We start from the raw sequence: 28,000 nt of genomic DNA on the forward strand, positions 1-28,000 counted from the left end.
CCCCCTCCCCAGGACCCACAGCAGCTAGGGCCCGGGAGGGAGGGAGGATGGCGGGGTCCCGGGCCCGGACAGCCTGAGTGAGCAGGGGTGCGCCCAGGTCCGGGAAGCCCAGGTGCCTCCAAGCTCTGGGAGTAGCTGAAAAGCGGCTCTGGGTGAACAGGTGGAAAGCGTCTGTGAATGTATGTAAGTCTGGAAAAGCCCTTAACTGTCAAAGCCCCGCCCCCTCCTCGGGCCCCCTGCAGCTGGTGGGGTCAGGAAGGGCCAGGCCACGTGTCCCCTCCAGCCCTGCCTGCCCCACCTCGAGCTGGGGGCCGCAGGCCTAGGGGCGGTGAGAGGCAGGGCACGGGCAGGCAGCTCCTGCATGCGGCCACAAGTCCCCGTGCAGGCGTGGGGCCCGTGTTTGAAGGGGGCACCCAGCCTGCTCTCCCGGGATGGCCAGGACCGGCACCCCCAGCCTCACGTGAAGGTCAACCAAGGGCGGGGCCCGGAAGTGGCGAGGCCGTGCCCATGGCGGCCCACCTGTGTGCCCCAGACCCTCGTAGCCAGTCCTTGGCGAGAATAAAGTCCAGACAGACTCATCGGCAAGGGTGCCTTCCCAGTTAGAAGTCGCCCTGACGCTGAGGGCCTCGGGGGGCGGGGCTGGGGGGGGGGGTCACGGCATCACGGGGGCCTGGCTGAGTCAGAAGGGTTCATGCATAATCTCAAAGCCCCTGCTAGACCCCGGATGGCAGAAACCCTGATGCCCTCCCAGGGATTCTTAGGCATCCAGGGGTGGGCTTTGCTTCCTGACACACGGAGCCCGGAAGTTCTCGGCAGGAGGAGGCAGGAGAGGAAGGCACAGACTCACACTCTCCAGCGGGACGCTGCTCGGGGAGCTGGGGGAGAGGTGCGGGCAGGCAGGCGGGAGGTGGCCACCGGCATCCCCCAGGTCCCTGAAATACATGGCTTTTGGGGACATTGTTCCCGGCTGACCTGAGGCCCTCATACAAAATTAAAAGCCAGGGTGGCCGGCAGGACCAGGGCCCCCTGCCCCACCCCAGCACAGTCCCAGAGCCGGGGCCCCTCACTGTCCCTCCCTGTCCTGCCCCTGGGCCTCTAGGCCCAGCAGAATTAAATATCGTCTGTTTTGCGTTTTGGCAAAGTCAGTTCTTGGCCTCGGTCCCTGGGGCCTGCGGCAGTTACCGCCACGTGGGCCTGGCAGCCGAGAGGATCAGGGAGAGGAGCAGCATTAGGGACACGCAGGGCCGGGGGCAGCCGGAGGCGGAGGTCTTCTGGCCCTCCCGCTCTGACAGGCCCGGGAGGGCGTGGGTCAGGGTCGTCCGTGGGCTGGAGCTTTTCTTGCTGACTCTCCGGCTACAGAGGTCGTCGGGGCAGCTGTCCCCGCTGCCCGAGCCACTGCTGTCGTCACCTGGGGAGGAGAGGAGGCTCCAGCAGGCCCGCCCCACCGTGAGGGGACCCCGGGCACAGCAACCGTCCACACAGGCCTCCCGCGGTCGGCTGTGCCAGTGCCAGCTCCGCCCTGAGCTCCCCGACCTGCCCGGGGCCTGCCGGGTCCGTATGGACATCCTGGCCAGGCCCAGCTGTGCTTGGGGACACACGGGTGGGGGCTGCTTGGTGTCTGTGTCCAGACAGCAGCAGCATCTCCCTGCCACCGTGGGAGCCTGGGTGCTGGAAGGGTCTCTCCTGGGCACCCTTGCCCTGCACCGCCCCAGGGCCCCGCCCCTGCCCCCAGCCCCGCCCCCGTCCCCAGCCCCGCCCCCAGGGCCCCGCCCGCACTGGCGTCCTGGAAGTCCACGTCGTTGCCGTTGTAGGCGCTGCGAAGCCGGTTGGTCATGACCTTCAGCTGCATGATCTGTTGGCGGACCGTCATGTCGGGCTTGGTGATGTCCACCTCCACCTCAGGGTTGTTGATCTGATTGGCCAGGCCATCACCCATCACCTCCGGGAGGTACCTGTGGGCAGGCCCTGGGTCACGGCCTGGTCCCTGCCAAGGGGCAATACCCTGGCACGCCCTCCCACACCCCTCTTCTCCTGTCCAGGTGCTGGCAAGCTCGAGACCCCCAGTGGCCTTTCAGGGGCCGATGGGAGCCCACAGTCACGGGGCGCGGGCACACGGGGCACGGTACACGCTGCCGGGAGCTGGCCCGGGTGAGGGTTTCCTGTGTCCTACTGCGTGTCTGGGGTCGGGCACGGCCCTGCGCACACAGCACTTGGTGCCACAGGCCGCACAGGCCCAGGTGAGACCGCGAAGGGGGGCCGGCCTATGGCCAGCCAGGCAGCAGCACCTACCGGCCCTTGGCCATGCCGTTCCAGCAGCGGTCGTCACTGGCGGCGCTCATGGCCATCTTCTCGCTGCACAGCATCCCCGGGAGGCTGATCCAGAAGTCCTGGGCATCTCGGAGCTGTGCCTTGGCCTCGGAGACCTGCAGGGCGGGAGTCAGACCACGGGGCGCCCTGCTCGGCCTGCCCTCCCCTCCCCTCCCCTGTCCACCCAGGGCCCGGCTGGCTGAGGACCACTCACCAGCTTCTCCAGTGAGCCCGTGGGGGGCCTCTCCTGTAGCACCAGCTTGCCCCGGGGCTGCTTCTGCTCAGGCCCAGAGCTCTGGGGGTTCACCTTGGGGTTCCCACAGCCCTGGATGACCTGGGGGAAGACCGTAGGGGTCCTGCAGGGGCACGAGGCCACATCCGGGATGCCACTCCACGCCCACCGCACCCTCCTGCCCGCACCTTGGCTGTGAGCGTATCCCTGTTGTCCTGGAGGGCGTTGATGGCTTCTGCGAGCCACAAATGCACACTGCCGATGACGCTTTCCGCACCCGATGGGCCCCAGAACTTGTCGGTGATGAGCACCATGGAGTCTGGGACAGGCGTGGGCACACGCACAGAGGGCATTTGGTAAGTATGCATGCCAGCCAGGCCGTGTCCACACGTGAGCTCACGCGTGTGCTGATACGCACGCGTGCCGGCCGGCCAGGGGTCCGTGGGTGAACGTGTTAGTTCCTGTGTGTCGGCATGCACGCGTGTTGGGCACACGCGTGTGGAAGCTCGCGTGTGCTGGCACATGCTGAACTGGCCCACCGTGGGTGGGTGCTAGTTCACACGTGTGGGTGAGTCTCACCCATCAGCACACGTGAGCGTGTACACGGGTGGGCCTGCGGGGTCAGCACAGTTAGGACTTACCGGTGCCGGAGCGCGGGCCAGCTGACGTCAGCAGCGTCAGCTCACATGTATTGATGTGGATGCGTGTGGGCCCCCCACGTGTCGGCACGTGCACAGGCCGGCTGGCCCACCGCATGCGGTGGCCCGCCTTAGGTCACGTTCATGTGGGCACGTATGCGTGAGGGGGCCCTTGCTCAGCGGGGAAGGGCGAGGAACCAGGACCCCGCAGGGCTCCATCCCAGGCAGCAGCCTGCACTCAGAATGGCCTCCCTGTCCCTTGACCCCGGGTCACCCTCCTCCCAGGGCCTCTGGCCAGGCACTCCCGAGGACGGGACTGGCTTTGTCCCTGCTCTGCTCTGGCGCGTGGTGGCAGCGAGGGCTCACCCAGAAGGTTCCTCCACTCGGCGTCGAGGTCGGCCTGGTTGGCCAGGCAGCCTTTGAGCACATTGCGGCAGTAATCAGGGCAGGGCCGGGCGCCGGGGACCCCCAGGCAGTGCGCGCAGTAGACCAGCTTCATGACGGCCCTCGAGCACTCCGGGCCCAGGGGCACCTGCGGAGCCAAGGCAGCCTGAGCCCAGCCCCGCAGCTGGGCGTGCCCAGCCCCCCAAGGAGCCCCGGGCTGGAAGGCTCCGGACAGAAGTCAGGAGGCCTCAGTTCTGCCCCACCCACAGTGGGACCTCTGCCTGGCCCCGGCCCTTCTTGGGGAGCCCCTCTCTTCTCAGATGATCAAGCAGGCCCACGGGTCGTGGGACCACTCATCCTAATAACTGCTACCGTCCTAGTGAGCGACTCCCTGGAACACTGCCCTCACCAAGCCTCACGGGGGAGCGTGAATAGGTCTGTGTGCCACGCGCACGAGGGGACTGAGGCTCAGGGCTGGGCGGAGGACCCGCTAAAGGACGCCAGCTGGAGGCGGAGAGGCGGCTCACACCCAGGGCTGTGTGGCTCGGGGGCCGATGCCCTCCCCCTCCCCGGTTTGTCACGGGGGGGGGGGGGGGGGTCTGACTCCAGCTGCCTCTCGGGGAACGGGCCTGCTGGCCCCGGCCTGCTCTGGCCTCCGAGCCAGTTGCCCTTTCGACTCCCGGCCCCTGACCCCGCAGTCGACTCGGCATCTAGCCCCACACCTTCTCCCCTCTGGTCCTGCATGGGACCCAGGCTGGCTGAGGATGGGACCGCCCGGCTGCCCCCACCGGAGCTCAGTCGCGGGACATTGGGACGTGCTGTAGGCGGGGCAGGGAGCCGGGCCAGGAGACCCCGGGGCACGGGGCGGGGCCGAGATGCAAAGCGGCGGGGGGCGGGGCCGAAGGGTCCCCGAGCGAGCGAGGTGGGGCCGCCCCCCCCCCCCCCCCCCAGCGCACCTGGGCCACCTTCCGGACCACGTCACTGGCCACGCCCAGGCCCTGCACGAAGGCGCGAGCTGCCACGAAGGCGCGGGTGGCGCGCAGGCGCAGCTCGCGCGGGGCCTCCCCGAAGGGCCGCAGCGCCTCGGCCTGCTTGCCCAGACAGTCCAGGTAGTCGTCGGGCAGCAGCAGCTGCGGGTGCAGCTGCCTGAAGAGGCGCTCCAGCAGGCGGGCCCAGAACTCGGCCAGCGTCTCCTCCAGGTGCAGGTTTGCGCCGCGGTAGTAGAGGCGCAGCTCGGAGTACAGGTCCCGGAAGGCCCTGGCGCTCTGCGTGTACAGCTCCCCGAAGGCGCTGGGGAAGGTGTCCTGCAGCGCCCGCTCCGACTCGTTCAGCAGGTGCTGGAAGTGATCTGGGCCAGTGGGGGGGGGGGGGGGCGGTGAGGCCTCCCGGGGCCTCCTGTCCCACCCCCCACCTCCCCCCCGCACACCCCCTACGCTGTGGAGGCCAGGCCCCCGATGCCCCTAGGACTTCTAAGACCTCACCACCCCCCCCCCCTCCCGTGGCCTGGGGTGCAAAAGCCTGGGTGGGGGTCCCTTCTCGGGTCTCGGTGCCTCCAATGGACACTTCTGAGCTGGGGGCAGGCTCAGGGTACCCTCAGGGACTCATGGGGATCACCTGTAAGGGGGGCAGGAGGGTCCTCTGAGTCAGGAGGTGGGGCCGCCTCCTTCCTGCTCTTTCCTCCCTGCGTTGCCCCCCCCCCACCCCCCAGCCCCCAGCCCCGTGTCCGGCCCTCCCTCTCATGCCTCCCAGAAGCTGGCCTGCCTGAGGGTCCGGGTTGGATCTCCTGTAGCCCTCGGGACCTGCCCAGAGCCCCAGACAGATGTGCTGCAGCCTTCCGGGAGGCAGGGCGTGGGTGTGGTTCGGGGGAGATGCCCTGCACCCCGTATGCCCAGAACGGGGTCCCGGACAGCACCCACCCCCTTTAGCAGCCAGACTGCAGTCTGTAACCGCATAGCCCCTGCCCTCGGACTCGGCCCCCAGAGCCGTGGCCACCCTCCCCGCACAGGCCCCTGGAGCCTGGGCCCCCGGGGGTTTTCAGGCTCCTCCACGTCTACGCCACCCAAGGCCCTGGGCTGTAGGGCTCAGGACACCCTGTGCAGCACCCCAGGTGGGAGCCGGGCAGCTCCTGGACAGGCTGCCTGCCGGATGGCGGGAAGGAGGCAGGGGGCGGAGGTCACAGGCCCCCAAGGACAGCCACTGCTGCAGGTGTCTCCGGGCGGGGCCGTCTGCCAGCTGCAGGCTCACACTCTCCCTCCTGTCTCAGCTCGGGCTCCGCCAGGGCACCTCCTCCCTCCAGTCAGGCCTCAGGCTTCAATCTCAACTCAGAGGTCACTTCCCGGGGGCCCCCCACCCCAGCGCCCACACCGTCCCCCTGGGGTGGCCACCGCGGACGTCGTTACACCAGCCCACTCTTCACGGTCCAGGGCGTTCGATCTCTGCCCAGACACGGCATGAGACTCCCGGTGTGAGACCCATGAATGCCACACACAGCAGCTGCCCCGGAGATGTGGGGGCCACGCCCGGGGCCCCAAGCTCCTCCTGCCCCCGCACCAGCGCAGACCCGGCCCTCTGAAGCCCCATCCTCAGTGCCCCACCCCGAGCTCGGCCGTCACACTGTGGTTCCTGGCTCCGGGCCACCTGGTGGCCAGTGCAAGGCCACCTGTTCCTGCCTTTAGTGACAAGGAGCCACCTTGAGAGCAAGAGGGACCCTCTGAAGGGCTGACAGAGGGATGGGGCCTGATCTCCCCAAACGTGCACGTGTGTTGCCGCGCACACCACGGGGTGGACAAAGTCGCCTGCAGACCACCCCACGCTCACGGGTCCCCTGCTTGGGCCCCTGCATGTGGGCAGCTTTCTGCTACCGGGACCCCCCAAATCTCAGCTCCCAGCCCCAGAGCGCTAATAACCCCACCCATCCTGTGACCCCGCCTCACAAGCAGAGGTGCCCTCGTGCCCAGCTCCCCACCGTGTCAGCGTCTGGTGGTCCCCAAACCCCAGTGGCCTGCTCACCATCGAAGTTCTGCAGCTGGGTGGTGAGTGTGGCCTGCAGGGTGCGGCCGCTGTCCAGGAGGGCTGTCTCCAGTTCAGCCCGGCTGCGGTTGGCCAGGTTCTCCTCCATGTGGCTGGTGCAGCAGGTGTAGCCCTGGGGGCAGATCCTCAGGTGCTCACCTGTGGGGAGGGGCCGGCGTGAGGGGAGGAGGGGCGGGGAGGCTGCTGGGGCATGGGTCCGGGGGCAGACACAGCTTTGGGGACCAGGAGAACTGGCCCTGGGGCTTGGCGGGGTCTCCTGGGCAGGGCGGACATGAACAGCGGACCCTGGGAGGGGCACAGCTCCAGTGGGGGTCCCGGGGTAGGCGGTGCAGTCCCCAGCGTGGGACCCAGGAGCAGGGCTTCCTCCGCAGGCCACCCTCCAGGCTGTCTGGGACAAACGCAGCCGGGCTGGTCATAAAGTGAGGATGCAGGGACGTCGGAGGTCCCCCCCGGCCCCTCAGTCCCCCTGCTGCCACCATGCAGGTGAGGAGGGCCATCCCAGGGGCTCTGGAGCAGCTCAGGTCACATCTGTGACCCAGCACGGAACTGCCTCAGGGCCCTGTGTATGTGCGGACGGGTGGGCTCCCAGACTCAAGGCTCCCCAGGGTAAGCCTCCAGGCCTGCATGGTGCCCCCCTGCCTGGGCCCTGGCTGAGAACGGGCAGGGAGGAAGGGGTCGCTGATGGGCAGGGCTGGACAACCAGAGCCTCCTTACCCCTCCCCTCCCCCCCCCCCCCCCCCCCCCCGCCCCATGCCAGAGCACGTGGGGGGCAGCCTCAGCCAGCAAGGACATGGCCTGGACACAGATCTGCCGGGGGCGGGCGGGGCAAGAGGACACACGGGTGTCTCCGGATGTCCCTTCCGCTGCGCCCCCAAAGCCCCCATCACTCCTCACGCCGCGGCCTTGGCCCTTGGCTCCAGGGCAGCACCACTATCCATGTTCCCACCTTGGGGTCAAGGACAGGTGCTAAGTCACACAGCCCTGTGGTTATACCGCTGTGCATACTGCGCCGGCCGCAGGTCCCAGTATTACGATCACAGCAGCTCGGAGGTGGGTGCTGTGACCCCACTTTATAGACCAGAGACACCAAGCTCAAAGAGACTAGTTTCCCGTCCAGTCCATGCTGCACAGTGAGAAGCCAAGGCTACCTGTTTTCAGGACTCCACGCCCACCGGGCCGCCTCCCCACCCGTCCCTACCCCACCCTGCAGGCCATACTTCGTGCCTCTAAGCTGTGGGAGCAGTCCCTCCTGGGGCCCCCTGGGCAGCAAGGGTCTGACGGGGGAGGGGGGCAGGGGCTGTGTGGGGCTGTGTGGGGGCAGGGTCATCCTGTGCACAGTTGTGGGGTGGGGGTGCGGCGGCCTGGGCAGAGTTCTCTGGGTCCCGAGGGCTGGGGGCTGGCTCCAAGGTGACCCGCAGGGGAGAATCAGCAGCCCTGGGTGCAGACAGCCTCTAGGAGAGGCCTCGGGTGGAGGGGAGAGAGAAATTATTATCCTGAGGCTGAATTGCCCCGAACTGCCTCTCGGGACCACCGGGTCACACCAGGTTGGACTGTGTTTATCTGCTGCCGTGTCTGGCCTCCGTGCCCATCAGCGGGACAGGCGCTGCCGAGGCCTGCAGGTGCAGTGGGAGGGGCCGCAGGTGCCTGGGCGGGGCACTCAGACACGGTGTCTGGTCTCAGACACCTGCTCCCCCCAGGGGCTGCATGCCTGGAGGACCGCCGCCCCTTCTCCCAGGGCCTGGAGGTGATGCTGGCATGTCCGTCTGAGGGGGGCTGGGACCCCCATCTTGGGGCAGGGCTGACCTCGGGGTAACAGACTGGAGCCGGAGACCACTTGTGACCACCCCCAGGGGAGCCCCAGGTCTGCGGGGGGGGGGTGTGGCCGTTGGGGACCTGAGGCCTGACCCTCTGGGTGAGCCAGACCTTTCCGGGCCTTGTGGGGACCAGCTGGGGCTGAGGGTCGGAGCCCGGGCCTGGTGGGGTGGGGGGGGCCCCCGCCAACATCCCTGTGCCCCTTCTCCTGAGGGGTGGCATGCCCAGGTGCCTCCAGGCAGGGAGGGCTGGGCCAGACAACAGCTACCATGCTTCCCTCTCGGGTGCCTTTGCCAGCAGGAGGCAGGACTCTGAGCAAGATGAGGGTCCTCTCCATGGGGTCCCCGGGCCCCAACCAGGAGAAACCTGAGCTCCCCTCCTCAGTGGGGGCCCGGAGAGCGCCCTCTGCACACCGGGGTCCCAGTGGTGCTGGGGGGTGGGGGTGGGGGTGGGGAGGGCGAGCCAGGGGTGTGGCCTGGGGCAGGGGGCAGGTGCCAGCCGGGCTTCATGTGGGCCCGGGGCCGCCCAATCCTGAGTATTTGCAGGCTGTGGGGGCGGACGGCATCCCTGGCCGGCTGCCCTCCCTCCTGAACCCTCCCGGTCCCCCGGTGGCCCAGACCCCCTCCCCGAGCCTGCCATTCACGCAGACAGCAGAGAGGCTGGGCAGAGGAGGGGGACGCCGAGAGATGCAGGGAGCTCCGCCGTGGGCGGCTGCTGCGTGGGCTCCCTGGCACTGTCCCCACAGCCTCCCCAGCCCTGCCCGGCCACCTCGTCCAGCCGCCCGGTGGCCTGCGCTGTTCCGGCTGCCCCGGCACAGCCCCCGGCCCTCCCTCCCTCCGCGGACACACGGGAGTGAAGACACGGAGCCAGAGCCCGGGCGCCGGCCTGAGGCCCCGGGCAGGCTGGGCCGAGGCGGCCGCGAGCCGGCCGCGGGGCAGACGCAGGGGCTGCAGCGCCTGGCGCTCGCCCTCCGCCCACCCTGGCCCGGCCCGGCCCGGTCCGCACGTCGTCCGACGGCCCTGGATGCCGGCCGGCCGGAGGCGGGCTCAGCAGGGCACCCCCGCGCCTCCGGGAGAGCGGGCCTGCCCCTCCCGGTCGGAGCCAAAGCGCCGGGCGGGGGTCTGCGGGAGAGAAGGGGACCCCCCACCCCGGGCAGTGTGCACGACGGAATCGCACCCTGTCGCTTCGAACCTCTCCGGCCCCGAACCCCCCCACCTCCCAACACCTGCCGAGAAACGAAGACTCGCCCGCGCCGGCAGGCGCCGGCCCCTCTTCCCAAGGACGCTTCCACCGGCCCCCCTCTTCCCAAGGACGCTTCCACCGGCCGGCTGGTGACCGTCCCTCCTTCCTCCCTCGGTCCCTTTGCGGTTTTTGCAACAGCGGGCCGGCCACATCCAGGACTTCCCTCGGCCTGTGGGACACTTCCTCCCTGTGGCGATCCCCGGGGGTTCTGGGGAAACGGGAGGGAGGTCCGATTCACCGATTCACGGTGGGATGTACGCCCGTCCTGCGATCCCTGCGGCTCCTTCCCTTAGGCCCCGCCCCCGAATTCCCAGATTCCCTCCCTTCCTGCTCCTCAGGCTTAAGTACTGCACCCACTCCATCAGCGGCTGCTTCTCTTTCTGGGTGGCAGACCAGAGGTCCACCTTTTCCCTCCAGATTCAGATCTCTCGGGGTCACCCCAGACCCCCGGTTTCTCTTCACTGAGCCCGTATCAGTCTACGACTTAAACATCTTTAAGGCTCACACCCTTCTGCCACCTGCTGAGCGCTGGTCCCAGCTGTCCCGTCTTAGCAGCCTCCGAATGGCGTTCCCCACCCAGCAGCCACCCCCACCAGCACTATCACCCTGATGCTTTAGCCCGAGGCCCCTTCCCAACAGTGGTCACTGGCTCCAATGCCAGACACGGACCTCATGTGTCCAGGCCCAGCCCAGCAGCCACCTGTGTCTGGTGGCGCTAGAGCCCTCCCAAGGAGACTGCAGAGGGAAGACGGCGCCATGCCAAGCCCACGTCTCCAGAAGCTTCTAGTGCTCACACGGGAGTATGCAGACTATCTGCTTGACCTGTCTTTAAAGCCACAGCCCCGATGCTCTGCACCACCTGGCCCAGCGACCGCTAGAACACTCTAAGTCACTGTCGACAAGTAGCCTGCGCCAGCCTCCCTGGATGGGCTGAAGCGGGGCCGCGTGCCCAGCTCCAGGCACCAAAACCCAGCAAGGGAGAGGCCCGGGTCTGGAAGGGCAGGAAGGGGGCGGCTTCCCCACCCCTCTCCTTTACTCAACTCTGGACCCTACCCGGGGCTTTGCCGGCAGACTGGGGGTGAGCGGCTGTCCCAAGGCTTTCCCCTGGACAAGTGCCCCCGCCCACTCCTGCTCCTGGACCCTATGTAGCTCCAGTGGCCACAGGATCCCCCTGGCATGTCTACCAGCCGACTGGGGGTGGGAGACACAGAGCAAACAGAGGGAGCTTTCCTGGCCACTGGCCACAGCGGAGCTCCAGACCTTCCTTTCTCAACAGCCCCCCATCCCCCAGAAGCATTTGCCCCTGACTAGTCCCTGTTGGAGGGTCACACTTGATCACCTAGAGTCCGTCCAGAAGGGTGGCCTCGGATGCACCTTGCAAAGGACATTTCAATCACGATCTCCTACTCCCCCTTACACACCAACAACACCCATAACCACTCCTGCTTCCGACCCAACCTGCTTCCCTACCCCTCACCGACCACCCAAAGCCCCCTCCCACCCCCCCACCATTTCAGGCAAATGACAGCGTCACCAAGCGGCCCTCTGCCAGTGCTGCCGCAGAGCCTCCGCCAGGCACTGGGACCCGAAACCCAGGGGCATCGGTGCGGACAACTCCTCGCTCGGTGGGTGGGAGGGGTGGGCCCCCCAGGCCTGTGAGGGGCTGCGTCGCCGGGGCCGTGGAACAAAGGCTGGGCGCCCCGGTGCCCTCGCCAGTCGCTGCGGGCCAGGACGCGCGCCGCGGGGCGGGAGCCGGGGAGCCAGCGCGCGGTCTGGAGATGCAGCGGCGGTGCTCCTGGCGCGGAGGGGACCGGGCGCTGGTGCAGTGGGCGCGGCGGGCGCCCAGGGGCTGCGGGGGCTGCGGCGGGCGGGCGGGGAGGCGGCGAGCAGGGGGGCCGCGCGGGGGGCTGCGGCAGGCGGGGCGGGCGTGGGGGAGGAGGGCCACGCGATTGGCGGGGAAGGGGCTTGCCGCAGTGGGCGCGGCAGGCATGGGGAGGGGGTGGCAGCAGCGGGGACTCGCGGGGGCTGCGGCAGGCGAAGGGGAGGGGACGGGTCTGACGGAAGAGGAAGGGGGGCTCGCTGCAGGAAGGGGGCTGCGGCAGGCGGTGGGAGGCACTGGAGGGGGTGGGGGGTGGGGGGTGGGGAGGGGTGGCGGGACGCTGCGGGATTGCCGGCGGAGTGGGGCCCGGGGAAGGGGAGAGGTGGGGAACGGCAGGAGGGGACGGGGTGGGGTGGCGATGGGGTGCGGCGAGAACGGGGACCCACGATCCACGGGGTGGACGCTGGGGCACCTGCTGCGAAGCGGTGGAGAAGCGGAGCGAAGATGCGCCTGTGGGGGGTGAGGGCAGCGCAGGGCAGGGCGGACAGAAGATGGGGCCGAGGCGGAGGTGACGGGGGACAGGGGTGGGGATGAGGGGGCGAGGCGGAGGGAGTGAAGGGAGGGGTGGCAAGCCTGGGGACGGGGGCGCTGGGGGACCGGGGAGATGGAGATGGCTTGGGGTGGACGGCTGGCTGGATCCCAGGCGGGGTCGCCCAGCTTGGATCCCGGCCCCGCAGAGGCCACCCGCGCCGTGGCCCCGAGAACCCTGCGCGGCGGCGGCGGCGGCTCCAGCGGCGGCGTCCCAGGCTGCGGTGGCGGTGACGCTCCGGGTGGCGCGCGACTCCGGCTGCGGGCGCGTGGGGGGGGGGGGGGGCGCCTGGGGACCCGGCCGGGGGCCGGCGGAGGAGCAGGACCGGGCCGGAGGGCTCGGAGGCGGCGCAGGCGGCCAGGAGCCGGGGAGGAGCAGCGGCCACCGCCGCCCCGGCAGCCCCGCGGCCGCACTGGCGCGCACGGCGAGGGCGCGGCTCCTGGCAGCGGGGACGCGCCTCCTCCCGCAGCCCCCGCCCCGCCGCGCTGGCACCGCCCCGTCTCCCAGGAACCCGCGGGCGGCCTCCCCGCGCCCCCTCCGGCCCGGCCCCTCTCCGGCCCGGCCCCTCTCCCGGCGGGGACCCAGGCCCTCCTCCGCTCTTCCCCCGCAGCACAGCCCCGAGGCGCAGGCCCGGAGCGCGCTAGGGAGCCGGGAGCCCGGGGGCGGGGGCCCATCCCGGATGCTGACCTGAGGCTGGGGGGGGGGGGGGCGCGGGGGTGGCAGGGAGGGGATGGGGGTGTCGGGTTCCTCCTGGGGACGGAGAATGGCAGCTCCGCACCTGGGAGCCCCCTCTCCTGCTGACGACGACCGGATTCCCACTGCTGTCTGGGGCCCTCAAAGCCACCACAGCCGCTACCTGTCCCCTCCAGGCCTCCAGCCTCTCAGCTAGGCGACCTGGGCCTGCGTGCCAACTGCTGATCTCCTTCCCCTGGGAATCGGCCAACCCCACCTGGCCACACGCTCCCCGGGCACCCTCCCACACTGGTGTCTCTCCCTTCCCTCCCAGGACACCGGACAGCCCTCACCAATACCTTGTACTCCCCGGAGCCCTGGCCCTGGCCTCACCTGGCTGCCACCCCACAGGAGAAAACCACCCACTCAGGCCACCCTCCTCGCGGCCAGCCTGCACTTGGAGAGCCCTACCTGGCAGGCAGCGCTTGATCAAAGACCCCTCACCAAGGCCACAACACCTAAGCTCCTGAAGAAGAGGGTTTCACCAGGTAACCACAAGGCTGCTCTCTGTGCCGCCCGGTTCCTGCTCGGGACCTCCTGGGCAGGCCACCCTGCCAGTGAGCACCAGGTTTGGGGGCACCTCGGTGAGGCAGTGGGCCTGGCCTCATCAGTCTGGCCGCAGCTCTGGCCAAGAGACCGAGCCCTCTCCAACGGGCCTCCCCTGGGTTGCTTCAGGGTTCACCGCTCACTCCATGACCTCAGAACAAGTTAGGGATAAAGGGGACCCTGGGTTTGTGCCTGCTGCACCTGAGACCTCAGGTCTTGGCTGCAGGGCAGGGAGCACTCTCTTGGGGCCCAGGGGTAAGTGCTCCCCGGAATCTCTCCCATCAGGCCGAGCTTGGCCCAAGCTGAGCTGAGAAGAGCACCCCCTTGGGCTCATCCGCATGCCAGCCGGCTGGGCATCGGTGGGGCGTGAATGCCTGAGGCTCTGCACAGCCCTCCCATCCACCCTGCCGTGGGGCCTGGGGCAGCTGAGGGGGCCTCTCCAGTGTCCACAGGGAACGACCTGGAACAGCAGGAGGGGGTACAGCTCAGGGACCCTCTCTGCTGTGTTCCCCGCAAAGACATGCCTCGGGTCTGCCCATCCTCCCCCCTTGGGCCCCCCCCCACAGGCAAAGGGGGCACCAACTCCTAGCTGGGCTGGAACATCGGGCAGGAGCCTCCAACTGAGGGAGCCCACGGGGGCTCACGGTGACCCGGGCCCAGTCTCCGCTCAGGCCCCATAAATCCTGGGGCTGAAAAGACAGAATGGGAAGGGGCAGAGGGCTCGGCTGACGCCCCCTGACCCAGCCACTTCCCGCCAAGCCTGGTAGCCGTGTCCAAAGTCACGGGCGCCGTCGGCCTGGCATCCCAGCTCCTCAGTCCCCCTCCGGCTTGTGGCCTGCCACTTGTAGTAACTCTGGGTCCCAGCGCCCTTCCCCCTGGCCCCACCCTCTTTCAAGGCCAACTCAGGTCTCCCTCCAGGAAGCCCTCCCAGGCCCCCCGGGGGCACAACACCCACTCAGCACAGGCAGCCCACCCTCCCTGGCGGCAGGAAGGCCACTCTGCCTGCTGGTGGGGCCTCCACTTCCCTTCTCTTGTCTCCCTGCCCAGCACCCAAGCCGGGCCTGGGTCAGTAAACAAATATGCCTGAAGACACCGCACAGAGAGACTCTTTGTCTGGTGTCGGCATTCAAGGAAACGCAGCTTCGTGCCATCACGGCCCCAGAGTGGCGGCCTCAGACCTTCCTGACCCGACCACAGGCAGCAGGACAGCGGGCAGCGTCCACGAGGGGGTTTTCAGGGCGAGTCTGCTCCCCACAAGGGCACCCTTGTTCTCACAGAGGCCCGGCGGCCTCCGCGGGAGATGGGAGTACTCGCTGCTCGCTGTGCAAGGTGTTAGACGCGATCTGCACAGCAGCCCCTCTTTCCCTCGCCGCGGCGGGCGGTGTAGGCACTGACATGAATGCCCGCGGTCACTCGGCGGGAAGTGGCTGAGCAGTGCTGGCCTCCCGCTCCCCTGCCTCTCCCACTGCGAGACCTCCCCCCACGCCAGCCCCGGGGTGGGGGGGCGTCCTGAGCAGGACGGGGACGCGGAAGCAGGGGCAGGGGCAGGGGCAGGGGCAGGCACACCCCGCCGCCCAGCAAGCTGCAGACGGCCGGCCCGCTGCCTGGGGAGGATGGTCCCCCCACCCCCACCCCGCACCGGCCGAGTCAGGGGCCGCCTACCGCCCAGGCACCTCCACCCAGCTGGCCAGCCCAGCTGGCAGGCACAGCTGGGGAGGGGGCTGCAGATCTGGACGGGACACAGTTCACCGTGACAGAAAAACGGCATTCTTTCTTAGCATAAGCGTATCTGGCCCAGAGGAACTGAAATGAAAGCAAGGACTGGAACAGAATCTCGCACGCCCCTGTGCACAGCGGCTGCCTCACAACAGCCGGAAGGTGAAAACAACCCGTGTCCGTCCACGCAGAAGTGGGTCACAAAATGTGGCAGAGCCACAGGACGGAATATTACTCAGCCTCAACAAGTAACGAAGTGCGACACCTGCTCCGACGTGGAGGCACCTGACCTTGCCAACGCCGTGCGGAGTGAAAGAAACCAGACTTGAAGCAACAAATACCGTGTGACTCCCTGTACGCGGAGGCCCCCACGGTCGTCAGAGTCACAGTGACAGGGCGGAAGGTGGGCGCCAGGGGCCAGGGCGGGGCTGGGGAGTCCGTGTCCACTGGGGAGAGAGGTCCAGTGGGGGAAGATGAGAAAATTCTGGAGACGGATGGTGTGGACAGTGCATATGTGCTTAATGACCCTGACCTGTACACAAAAACGGTTAAAATGCTAAATCTTTTTATGTGCATTTTATCACCAAAAAAGCAAGACCCCCCACCCCCCCCCCCATCTGCAACGTACGTACGCTAAATATCTAGCACGTACTTTCACCAAAAACTTACACCGGTTTACTTTAAATTAAAATATTCAGGACATACCTAAACTACAAACTTTTTCGCTATCTGGATTACCAATTTAAGAAGATATACTGCAGTTTTATTTCCAGCCCTTCGTGGGGTGTGGACAGAAGCCTGACTGAAGTCACACAGGCTCCCTCCCTGCGACACTCAGGCACAACCCCAGCTGAGGTCCTCAGACCCACAGCCCCAGCCCCCTCAGAGCAGGCTAACAGGAACATAGAACCGCACCCATCTTACAGATGGGAAGACTGAGGCTGGGAGACGTTCCGTGACTCGCTCAATGTCTCAGGTCTGCTGCCCAACTTGTGTGCCTCCCTGTCTTCGCTGAAAGGGAGGAAATAAGAGCACAGTGGCACCTGGGGCCCACCAGCAGCTTGGAAGTCCCGCGTATGGAGAGGAGACCCCTCTCCCGGAAGCTGAGCCAGGCCCGGCCACCTCCACTTGGGGGGTGGGACACTGCCTAGACGCTCCTGCCAGTAGCCAACCCTCCACCGGAGGCAGCGCCCACCAGGCCCTGCTGGGCACACAGAGGGTCACGTGAGCTCAGCGTTTGCCCCCTTGGCCCGCTCCCCAGAGGTGGAGCCCTGATCTTGTTTGGGTTCGCGGAGCAGGTGGGAAGGTTGGGGACCATCCTATTCCCTGGCTCCTCCAGATCAGTTTCTCTGGGGCCGGTGAAGCTGGAAGCATGTCAGAGAAGGGCCAGGCCCCTCAGGAGGTGGGGAATTCTGCTCCCCTAGGCACCCAATGTCTCAACCCCGGCCTTGTCCAGCCATGCCCAGCAGGCAGAAGGGCACACAGGCGCACAGCTCTGGATGGGGGTGGCATGGTCCCGCTCAGGGAAATCCTGGAGCAGATGGTCAAGGGGATGGAACCAGCCCCGTCCCCAGAGAGGGGCCACAGGGACGTTGATAAGGCCCCACGTGACCCGGGCGAGGAGAGGCCCCCGATGCAGGCTGCCAGACCCCAGGCCTGGCTACGGATTGAGGGTGTGTGTGGGTCCTTCCGGCACCATCTCCTATCCCCCTCCAACCTCTACGCAGGATCTGTGGTTACTTCTGGTGCCTCCATCTGTGGCTGTCTTGTAAACACCAGCTGCCACCCTCCAAGGCCACACAGAGTCCTTCCTAGGTGTGGGCATGGCCCCATGCTGGGGGAGTGCTCCCTCACCGAGGGCTGTCCTCCAGGACCAGCTCTTCCCGCAGCGCTGGGGGAGTGCTCCCTCACCGAGGGCTGTCCTCCAGGACCAGCTCTTCCCGCAGCGCTGGGGGAGTGCTCCCTCACCGAGGGCTGTCCTCCAGGACCAGCTCTTCCCGCAGCGCTGGGGGAGTGCTCCCTCCCTCACCGAGGGCTGTCCTCCAGGACCAGCTCTTCCCGCAGCGCTCAACTACCAGAGACCAGGGCCAGCCGGGCGGGAGCATGGAAGCCACACCCAGCACTGGCCGGTAAGCAGAAGTGGGTGACTGAGCAAGGGGAGAATCCTCCCCTCCAGCCTAGATCTCTGACCCCCGGCCGTGTGGCTGCTCAGCCTCCCACCAGGGGCCCTCCCCCACGGCACCTCCAGAAGGCAGGACCTGGAGACGGAGGGCCCGTGTCCCCAGCAGGCCCCGCGGCATGGCCTCTGGCTGTGCACACGGGCGCGCTGATGACCACGGACACTCCGTGCAGCAGGCACTGCTACCAACCCCATTTAATGGAACAGCACTCTGAGGCTCAGAGAGGTTCAGTAATTGGCCCAAGGTCACACAGCGAGTGAATGTGGAGCTGGCACTTGAACCCCAGTTGGGAGGGGTCTTTGCTCTACAGCCCTGGAGGGGCGGGGGGGGCGGTGTGGTGTGACTGCAAACCTCACCTCAACACGTGCATGTCTGGATTCACGTGTTAGCTCTCTTTACTTCCGACTTCCAACATAACACGTGGTCACCGTGGCCAGCAGAGCCACAGCTCACAGGACACGACCGACGCTCGTCCTGTCCTCGTGCCAGTGGCTCTGCTGGTGGCTGCGTTTCAGCGGGAGAACAGCCCCAGCACGCGGGAGGAGCTCAGATAACACCCACTGAGTGATGCAGACAGACTGTCACCTCTGAATGTCCCCGTCACCTCCGGGTGCCCGTAGACACCCCTGCTCCGCGGCCCGGCCCCACCCCCAGCCCCTGCAGGCCCTCCTGGGTGCATACACTGGCCGGAGCACTGGCCCCACTGGACTGTCTGCTGAGGCCCGCTGACCCCTTCCCGGGGCACTGACGAGTCAAAGAATTATGAGGAGGACCACGAAGGACGCCAGGCGAGGCGCAACGAACGGTCCTCAGAAAACCACACAGTGAACGCGTGACGTGGTGCCTCACCCGCTCTCCTGGGAGCGTGCTCTGCGTGAGCTGACGGCAGGTCTAGAACCAGCCGAGACGTCAAGGTCGTGGAGAGTGTGAGAGGGATTGCCGGCCACCCGCTGCAAACGAAAGGGGACAGAGTGCACCGGCGGCTTCCACGGCAACCACGCCCCAGACACCCCACCGCTGCCTCGTTCATAGTAACAGGAGACGCTCAAGTCCGCTTAGAGGTTAGCAAAAACAGAAACGCGATTTCTTCCTCGGCCGTGCTCGCCAATTGCCCGAATTCCTTCCCCGGGCCTCGCCATGCACCCCAGCTGAGGACCCCGGCCTTCCGCGCCCTGCCTTCACACCTGTCGGTCCGCCACGGTTCGCCCTCCTCCAGACACGACTCCACCACCCACCCCTGCGAGGCCATCCTGGCCCCAAAGCAGAAGGGCGCCCCTCCCCCGTGCTCCAGGCCGCTGGTTCCACCCCGGCCAGGGCTTTGGTTCAAGGTGCTTCGCATGAGGCGCTACTGGCATTTCTGGAAGCCACCTCCTGGCTGTTCAAGAGTGCCCAGCACTTCACAGGGTCCCTGGCCCTGACCGAAAATGCCCCCAGCGCACAGCTCCTACTTGGGAACCACACCGGACCCTGGGGATGGGGCTTTAGCTGTGTGTGTCTGACCTGTCCCCCAACCCCCCAAATGCACAGTGATGGGGATGTGCCAGTCCCTGGGTCACTTGAGGGCAGGATGCCAAGATGCCCGGACTCTCTGTGGCGTGGGCAGCCCGTGCCACGCCGGGGGAGGAGGTCAGGGACGGCGGAGCAGAATTAAGAGCCTCATCCTTTTAAAATAACTCTGTCGGTCCACTGTGTCCCACACTCCATGACAACGAGATGTGAGTGATCATGAGCCAACCCAGGCAGTGGGTGGCATCATCTCTGTCCCCAGGGCCTGGAGATGGTCACAGGTGGGTGGGATATACTCCCTTGGCCCCCAGAGCCAGGGACAGGCAGTCGGGGGCCCCGGAGCCTAAGGACACACTCAGTTGTCACCCGTGGCTCACCACGGGGCCCACATGGTTCGATGTGGCACCAGGCACGTAGGATGCCGTTAGACACAGGGATGGGCCTGGATGGGACTCGCAGGCTCAGAAAGTGGGTCCTCAGTGTTGGGGATACTGTCTGAAGGTATGCACGGGCCACCAACCCCCAGATTCCAGTGCCGATGGGGAGGGAGCCCCAGAGAGGACAGGTGCACCTGTCCAGGGCCTGGCTGTCCACCCTCCAGGTGTTGGTGGCACTGCCACCGTCCTAGGACCGACTAGCTGGGGTGCAGACGAGGCTTGGACAGTCAGTGTAGGCAGGCTCTGGCCCGCTGAGTCCAGGATGGTCTGAAGGCCCCAAGGGAGTTTCTCACTAGACCTTGATCTTCTGGGAGACAGAGACCGTGGCTTTTCACCTCTGTGTGCCAGAAACTGGCAGAGGGTGAGCACACAGTGGATGAAAGGTGGAGACCCTCGCCCCGGCCTGGCCAGCCCTTCCTCATCACAAGGGGCAGGGCAGTGGGGCTCGGACATCTGTTGCCATCAGGAGCACCGGCTCTGACCTCAGGAGGCCCTCCCGGGGGCGGCTGGCCAGGCGCTCCTGCAGTCGAGTGTCACGAGGGCCTCAACTGGGCCTCACATGGGCCTGAGAGTTTCCTGGCCCCTTCCTGGGCCCCTCTCTCCTCGTGGCTGTGGGTGCTCTGGGGCCTCGAGCCCCAGCTCTCCGTCCTACCGCCGACCTCCCCCTTGCACTCTGGACCACATGCCCAGCGCCTATGGGACAGGGACACACAACGTCCCCCTAGTGCCCCCTCCCAGGGTGGGCACTGTTACCCAGTACCCACACCGGACACCGAGGCAATGAGGCAATTTGGAGAAACCCCTCAAGGGACAGGCCTCTGAGCACGGGGGACCCCTTTCTGGGACCTGGCTTCCTCATCCACATGCTACGTGGCCGGACCCACCCTGCAGACACACCCATGGAAGCACCTCCAAGCCAGAGACTGGAGGCAGCCAGGGCGAGGGGCTAAAGGAAGCAGGGCCTCGGTCCTCAGCAGGTGGGGGGCGGGGGAGGGCGGGGAGAGGCCCAGAGCGGGGTTCCCGCAGGCCCCCCTGCCGGCCAGCTCTCCTCCTCTCTTCTGGTCCTCGCGTCCACTTCGGGGCCCCGGGGCTCACGGCGCAGGCCCCCGTGCCGTGCTCTGCTGGCCCTCACCCAGCACCACCCGACAGGGCCAGTCCCCAGCTCGGACCCGGCCAGTCTCCCGTGAGATGCAGCAGGGGCGGTGGGTGGGGCCCTGGGCCTCCGGGGGGGCTGAGGTCAGGACAGATGGCAAGGGAGCGGGATTGATGGAGCCCCTCGGGGCTGCCCTGTCACCCAGCCAAGCCTCCAGGACCCAGGGAGCACTTAACACAAATGAGCAGCGAGCTTCCTCAGCTGGGCCACCGTACCAGGGGACAGCTGCCACACGGTGGCCCGTCTGCCACCTTCTGCCTCCCCATCTCCAAACCATGTGCCCCCTCCTGGCCTCTGGGCCCCCCTCCCTCCCCCAGGCATATTCCAGCACCTGCCCCGAATGCTGGGCCCCCTCCCCTCAGGTGGGGACCTTGAGCCTGTCGAAAGAACACTGGTGTCACTGAGTACTATCCCAGCCAGGTGCCCCCCAACCCCACGAAGGTCTTAAGGCCGCCTCACCGCCCGCCCCGCTTCTGGGACGTGACACAAGCCGGATGTGTTGGCGGGTCAGCAGTCAGCAGGCCTCGAACGCTGGAAGGAGTGGCTCCTGACCCTCCCACCCTGACAGGGATGGAGAAGTTGAGGCTCACAGGGGGCTGGAGACTACTCAAGGACCTGGCGGGGGTCAGGGCCTAGACCTCTGAGCCCACCCACACCAGGGCCGTGCCCGGAGAAGCCTGTGGGTGGGAAGGGGCCTGACCTCTCCACACTGTCACCAGGGCCTGGGTACGCATCTGTGCCGGGCTCCTGAGCCTGTGGCGGACACGCGGAGGCATGACCCTGTCCCGAGGAGCCATGGTCACGAAACAGCAGGGCTCGGGACCACCGCTGCCAGACGGAAAGTATCTCAGGGAGCAGATGGGCTGGGCCACCTGGCCCCAGGAGGTCAGAAGGTGCCCTTATTTGAGTAGGGGGTCTGTGAAGGTGAGGTCACACGGGAGTTGGGTGGCCCCTAATCTGATAGGTGTCCTTACTTTTTTAAGGTGAAACCTGGAGGCAGATGAGCCCACGTGGACAACCCACATGAAGCCAGAGACATTCAGGCCCAAAAGGCCAAGGACCCCCAGCGGCTGCCAGAAGCCGGCAGGGCCTGGAACGGGTCCTGCCCCCCAGATCCCAAGGGAGCCAGCCCCGCACACCTTGATCCCGAACTTTCGGCCTTAGAACTGCCAGACGGTAACCTTCTGTTGCGTAAGCTGCCCAGCGTGTGCGTCTGACACGCCCCCGGCACCCGGCCCAGGCCTGGCACACGGGAGGTGCTTGGAGTATTTACTGCCGAGGCCCGCCCAGACTTGGGGAGAACCCTGGGAAGCAGGGCAAGCCCCAGAGCGTGGGTGCTTGGGGGACGCCCGGCCAGGCCGGTGCCAGCCGTGTGCCAGGGGCGGGCACAGGGAGGACCCACCGGGCAGGAGGGGGTGTGTGTACCAGGAAGACGACCCAGCTAGGAGCTGGCGGGAGAGGACGCTGAGGCCACAGGCAGAGGAGGGCACGGGACGAGGCCAGCCTGCCCGCACCCCCCCCCCCCCCGCCAGCGGCTCCTGAACCCACCCAGGATTCTAGGGCTCCTGCTGGGAGAGCAGGTGTGCACTCCCTCTGCACTCCCCCCACCCAGAGCCTCCCTGGCATCCACAGCCCGTCTGAAGTCAGTCGAGGAGGCTTGGCCCCCAAGGTCCTGCCCCCCCAGCAGGGAGGCCACGCCTGCCCTCGCCTCACACCTGGCCGCCATGTGCCCCCACCTGGGAAGGTGGGGAGAGGCCTGGGGCGGGAGGAAGCATCCCCGTCCGTGCCACCCCCGCCCCCAGGAGACTTCCAGCAGCGAGGGGCACCTGCCCGGGCCTGTTCCTAGACAAACACCAGCAAGAAAGACTGCCAGCCGCCCTAGCAGCGAGGAGCCGGGCTCCAGGGTGGGTGGCCTCCGGCTGGAGCCCTCACGCTCTGGAGTCTACTTGTCTTCTCCCCAGTGTGGGCAGTGACCTGGGCCCACAGGGCTCTGCTAATGGTCAGACGTGATCGGGGCCGGCCCCCAGCAGAGACGCTGGATAGGCAGGGGCTGCACTGGACAGCAGGGCCCAGTGTCCTCCAGGCGCCTGACAGGGGCCCTGAGCCTTGGTCTGAAATCACCCTGAACTAAGCAGGTCTTGGAAAGAAGAGTCTGCCTTACAAGGGAGGTGTTCCTGCTGCCTGGGCACGTCCAGGCCTGGGCACGGCAGAGGCCGGTCCCACGCCCGACCCGACTCCCAACAGCCTCGGGGCAGGCCCTCTCCCGTCCAGGGCCAGCCAGGCTGACACCCGTGCCTGTGGGTGTGGATGGCCTGGCATGAGCATGGGCACCCCCACACAACCGGGCTCTCCTCCCGGTTCTGAACCCAGCCTGCTGCCTGGCCGACATGTCCCCAGTCCCTCTCCTAAGAGGCTGGGCCACTGTCTGTCAACCTCAGACTTACACTGTTCCTTAATTAGTGCCTGCACGGAGCCAGGCCGACCTGCCTCGTCCCCTAGGCTCTCACCCCCCAAGAAGCATTTGTCCGTGAGTCCTGGGGGACTTGGCCCAGCACGGTGCTGGGGACACGCCGGGGGTTTCTTGCAATGGCCAGGAACACACAGCCAGGCCATCCTGCGTGTACCCGGGGATCATCTGATTCATGCCCCTGGTGCCTGGGAACAGCCCTCCTCGGGCAGGAACAACAGCCCTCAAGGCCTGCGGAAGAGCTGGCCACCACCAGACAGGTATCGGGGGGCCCAGGCAGAGGGCAAGGCCCAGCTATGAGGAAGGCCAGTGTATACACAGCCCTGTCCCGACGGAGGAAGGGAGGCCAGGGCAAAGGCTCGGGAAGAGTTCCAGTTAAGAGATGTTCTAAGCCGGCCTAGAAAGGAAGCCAGGCCCAGGAGAGCCCACAGGAGAAGGCGGTGGGGGGGGACCACCAGGGCCTGGGCCTCGGGCTCCTATCTCAGGCCTCCAGGCCGGGATGGCTCCAGGCCTTCCAGAAAACTCGGAGCCCAGGACTGGGCAGCAGCAAATGCCATAGGCTTTGGGGTCCACAGCTTGAGCTGCACATGGGCTACGCGTGCTGGGCAAAGTTACGTGGCTCCCCTGGGCCTCGGTTTACTCATCTGTGAAGCAGGTCTACAAAAACCCTTCCTCACCCAAGGCATCAAACAGACAGTAACGCGAAAAGATGTGTACCGAGTCGGGGTCACGTTAAGGGCTCTCAAGACGCTACTGCCCGAGGGGTCTGTGCGGGCCTGCAAAGACCCCAGGGCAGGGGCAGGGGGAGAACGTGGGCCGGGGCCGGCCACATGGTGCACGGTGCCAGCACATCCCTTCCTGGGCACCTTCAGGGGCGGTCGTGACCATTCCCGTGTTGTGCGTGAAAACCAGGGGCCGCGTGGCGCGGGAGGCTTGCGCAGCAGGACTGACATTTGAAGTAAGGCCCAGGGAGGATGTTGCTCCTCTCGCAGGAACACCGCAGCATGTCCAGCAGGGGGCTCAGGCCATTGCATCATGCAGGTGGCCCCGTCGAGTCCTGGCTCCCTCGGGCCTCCCCATCACACGCCTCCCCCCGTCATCTCAGGCTGGGGATGATGAAACCATAGGTCCTCAAATGGCAGAGGGACGGAGCCGCAGCACAACCAGGGGCTGAGGACCACTCGGGGACCCGGGCCAGGCACACGGGGTGTTTTTGCCTTCTGAACAGGGCAGGGTACACAGAACCCCGTGGCCTGGGGCCAGGCCGTGTGCCATGTGGCCTGTGAGAGCCCTACAGACCACAGGTGACGGACAGATACTGGGTGGGTTCTTTTGAGCCCAGCCAGGACAGCCCTTTCTGGGATGCGGGCTTCTGAGGACCCTCTCCCAGAGTCTCTCACCACCCAACAGGCGTCGGGGGTCAGAGCCGGCACACGGAAGCAACGGTTTCTGCCGATGGGCCCGGGGGGTGGCCCTCGGTGTGAGCTCCAGGGTACGCTGTCCCCCCCCTTGCCGGCAGGTAGGCTCAACCCCAGGCCAGAGGGGACATCAACCGGTTCTCACTGCACTGACGGCCCCCTCTGACCTCCAACCCCCAGCGCTGGACCTCTAGACCCCTCCTCCTCTGCCCAGGCCCTCCGCCTCTCCCTGCCCACCCTCCATGGCCTGGCACGGAGCAGGACACAGGTGCGTCCCCAGCAATGTGGACCGAGGACCTACTTGGTGCCGGGAACGGGGCCAGCTTCTGTGGCTACAACACGGATGTGACAGGAGTGGCCCCTGTCCCCAGCACCCCAGCGAAGGGTCAGAGCAGTACAAGGCATGTCACTGGAGTGCCAGGAAGCCAGGCAGGTGCTGGGAAGACAGCTGGGGGCCAGGAGCGACCTCACAGGCAGAGGCAGAAAGCCTGCGGGCTCCAGCGGGCATGTGTGATTCAGCACGGGGCACTGTACGTCCCCGGCACTGGCTCCCGGCAGAGGGATCCCTCACTTTCTCTGTTGCCTTCTGGCCTTCGGGAGGGTTCCCTGGGCTTTGTGGCCCCCACGGCCTTACCCGGCTGCTGCCTCCCCAGGCCCGCTTCCTCACCTGTAAAATGACAACAGCTGTCATCACCAACTGCCAGGCACGGCCATCCAAAAAAATCACACGAAGTCACAAACTGGAATCTTATGTGGCCTGACACTCCCCACTCTCACGAGCCCACCGTCATTTCTAAGGTCCCTTGGGCAGAGGCCGTAAACACCTCCCTGCTTTCCAACCACTCCACCCGGTCAGGGCCGGCTGAGTCGGGGGGGGGGGGGGCTTTCCACTGGCGGGGACCCCAGGTCCCCACGCTAGAGAAGTCTGGCGGCCAGGCCTGCAGGAGAGGAGAAGCAGGCAGGGTTTCCCCAGAGACGCGTGCTGTGTGAGGCCGCCAGGGGGCGCCTGGTCCACGGAGGCCAGGCCCCACGGCAACAGGAGGGGACGGGCTGGCCGCTGCCCTGGGAGGTCACCCTGTATCCTCTGCTCCACGTGGCGCTGGCACCGTCTGGGCGCCTGGGCCCTGCAGGGCCCTCCGCCGTCCCAGCGTTCATGGGTGCTTCAGCCACAGGCTGAAGGGAGGTGGCCCCTCTGAAGAAGCCCTCCCGCTAGGACGGAGGAGCTGAGGGGCGCCCGCAGAGGGGGTGCCGGCAGAGAGCGCGGCCCCTGGCATTCCAGGCCCGGAGGAGGGCGGCACCCAAGCCCTGGCCAGCACGACGCTGGGACAGCTGCTGGGTAGCCACTGTCCCCCCGCCGGACAGCCAGCACCCCGTCTCCACCCATCACACACAGAGACTGCAATGCACTTTGATCCTCCGGGGCCCCTGATTGACTGCCTCCCCCAACCCAAGGGGAACAGGAGCTGGGCCCCAGCCCAGCCTCCGCCCTTCCCCAGCTTCCCCAGTTTGCCCCACTCTCTCCCACCCCTTGGCAGCTGCCCAAACTCGGCCTCCTGGCCTCTTGGCCTCACCAAGACAGAGGCCTGTGGGTTTGAGCAAGTTTAGGATGGCCCCTAAGGACACAGTGGCCAAGCGGGAGTGGGTACACGGACAAGAGGCACAGGCACAGGCTTCCAGCCGAGATCGGGGGCTGAGTGGGGGCGTCTGGGGTGGGATCCAGAGGGAAGGCTGGGGACACCCAGGCCAAAGTTCTCCTGTTTGTGTGGGAGGAGGGGCAGTGGTGGAGCACAGGGTGAGCCCAACTGCAGAGGGCCCTGTGCAGCCAAGGAGCCCGGCAAACCCGGCCCGCCGGAGAGGCAGGCCTGACACGGACAGGAACTCTCAGCAGAGGGAGATGCCGGAAGGCCCGCTCTGGGGTATTGAGAGGGGGCCTCTCCAGAGCCTTGGTGGCCGGGTGGGCAGGTATGTCCAAGGGTCTCTCAAGGCAGCCCTGTGTGTGTCTGACCGTCCCGGGGCCCAGGGGGCCAGAACCCGGCTGCCTCCCTCCCAGTCCCCAGCAAGGCAGGGCCATGGACTGCACATGGATACACTCCTCTGTCACTCAGAATTCCTGTATTTGTGGTCATTCCCTGTCCCCCATGTCACCGTCTGAGCAGAACCCTTACTCACAGCTCTCCCCCTAGTTTGGGAGAAATCCCTTCCCTAAAAGAAACTAGTCCGCTCTGAGCTTGCCCACCGCGTCCCAGGCGCCCTGCACAGACTTAGTGTGGTTCCCCACACAGTTGCAGTGTGAAGAGCCTGGGGGTCTGGGTGGTCCTTAGGACTTTGTACTCCACCCCCCACCCTCCAAAGCTCCTCAGAGGCCGGCAGGGAGGGGGTGGGCAGGACTGCAGGCAGCTGCAGGGCTGAGGATGCCTGGGAGGGTCGATGCTCTTACAAAGAAAAGAAACGGCCCCTGGGCGGGATCCAAAGCGCCGACCACCTGCAGCTCGACTCCCCGCCAGAGGCGGCCCCGAGTGCCAGGCCGGCGAGCCACGAGTCCAAGTTCGCCAGGCAGGAGCCCTTGCTTCGGGCTCCAGGTGGCAGAGGTCAGCGCCTCGCCCCCACCCCCAGGCGCACGGATGACTCCCTACCTCGCAGGGGCCCACTCCCGCCAAGAATGGGGGACTTGTAATTGAACCCACCCAGGCTGCCGTTGCTGGGGACCCCAAACGAATCCCCAGGCCCGACCCGCGGCGCCTCCCGGAGAGGCCCGACCAGACAAATGGGAGTCCCTCGCCCGCGGCCGCCGTCAGCTGCGCCCCGACAGCCGGCCCCGCAGTCAGCCCTGCGCGCCCCCGGGCTCGGACCCCCCGCCCCGCCACCGCGCTGGGCCGAGCCGATGGCCGAAGACGCCCAGCCCTAGCTCTGGCCCTGCAGGACTCCCCGCCGGGGACGGCCCGGGCCACAGCCCCACGAGCACAGCTCCTCGGGGAAGGGGCCGGCGTGCGTGCTCGCGGCTTGGGGGGCGGCCGAGAGGAGCGCACGAGACCCGGGCGGCAGTCGGGGGCGAGGGCCCGAGGGGGTGCAGACGGGCGGGGGCGCAGGCGGCCGGCTCCGGGCTCAGGGCACGCAGGGGAGAGCAGGAGCGCGCAGTAGGGACCCGGGCGCGCCGGGGTCCGGGGCCCCGGGTGCCGCGCCCTCACTTACCCGAGATCTCTGCCTGGGGCACGTCGCTGAGGCTGAAGCCCTTGGCCCCGTAGATCTGGCGGACTTCGCTGCAGCTCCGGCTCTTGCTGGCAGGGTCCCCGCGGGCGCAGGCGGCCAGCGCGGCGGCCGCGCAAAGCAGCCACCAGCCTCGGGCCCGCAGCTCCATGGCGGGGCCGGGGCGCCCCGGCCGCCCGCCCGCCCGCGCCTCTCTCGGATCCCGGCCTGGGCCGCGCAGCCCCCACCCGCGAAGGGCAGAGCCAAGGTCCCGGCGCGAGCGGCTCGCGGTCCGCAGGCAGCGGCGGCCGAGAAGGCGGCGACAACAAAAGCCGGCGGCGCGGGGCGCGCGGGGCGCGAGGTCCGGCCGCTCGGTCGGGCGGCACAGAGCGCGGCGGGCGAGCGCGCAGTCCCGGCTCGGCGCCTCCCCTGCCGGCGGCCCGGCCCCTCGGCTGCCGGGGCGGGGGCGGGGCGGGGCGGGGCGAGCAGGGGCGGGACGCGCGGGGCGGGCGGGGCGAGCAGGGGCGGGGAGCGGCGCAGCGCGGGGCGCACCGGGCGCTCCTCCCGCTCCCCGAGGCCTGGGGCCGCCGGCTCGCGCCGCGCTGCGGG

The 28,000-nt window shown here is 67.5% G+C and overlaps 1 protein-coding gene and 1 long non-coding RNA gene across 2 annotated transcripts; one reads left to right on the plus strand and one right to left on the minus strand.

Moving 5' to 3' along the window:
- Window positions 1-664: 664 nt before the first annotated feature.
- Window positions 665-27,840, minus strand: GPC1 (glypican 1). The gene is made up of 9 exons (XM_058699129.1): window positions 27,398-27,840; window positions 6,571-6,729; window positions 4,518-4,909; window positions 3,544-3,709; window positions 2,728-2,858; window positions 2,522-2,641; window positions 2,290-2,423; window positions 1,777-1,952; window positions 665-1,408 (listed from the first exon to the last, which is right to left on the minus strand). The coding sequence occupies exons 1-9, from the start codon at window positions 27,561-27,563 to the stop codon at window positions 1,179-1,181; spliced, it is 1,674 nt and encodes a 557-aa protein (XP_058555112.1). The 5' UTR covers window positions 27,564-27,840; the 3' UTR covers window positions 665-1,178.
- On the plus strand, window positions 9,998-15,608 carry LOC131494696 (uncharacterized). Its single transcript, XR_009253560.1, has 2 exons — window positions 9,998-11,283; window positions 13,072-15,608. It is a non-coding gene; the product is annotated as an uncharacterized LOC131494696 (long non-coding RNA).
- Window positions 27,841-28,000: the final 160 nt, after the last annotated feature.

Source organism: Neofelis nebulosa, chromosome 2 (genome assembly GCF_028018385.1).
Source record: "Neofelis nebulosa isolate mNeoNeb1 chromosome 2, mNeoNeb1.pri, whole genome shotgun sequence".
Classification (NCBI taxonomy): Eukaryota; Metazoa; Chordata; class Mammalia; order Carnivora; family Felidae; genus Neofelis; species Neofelis nebulosa.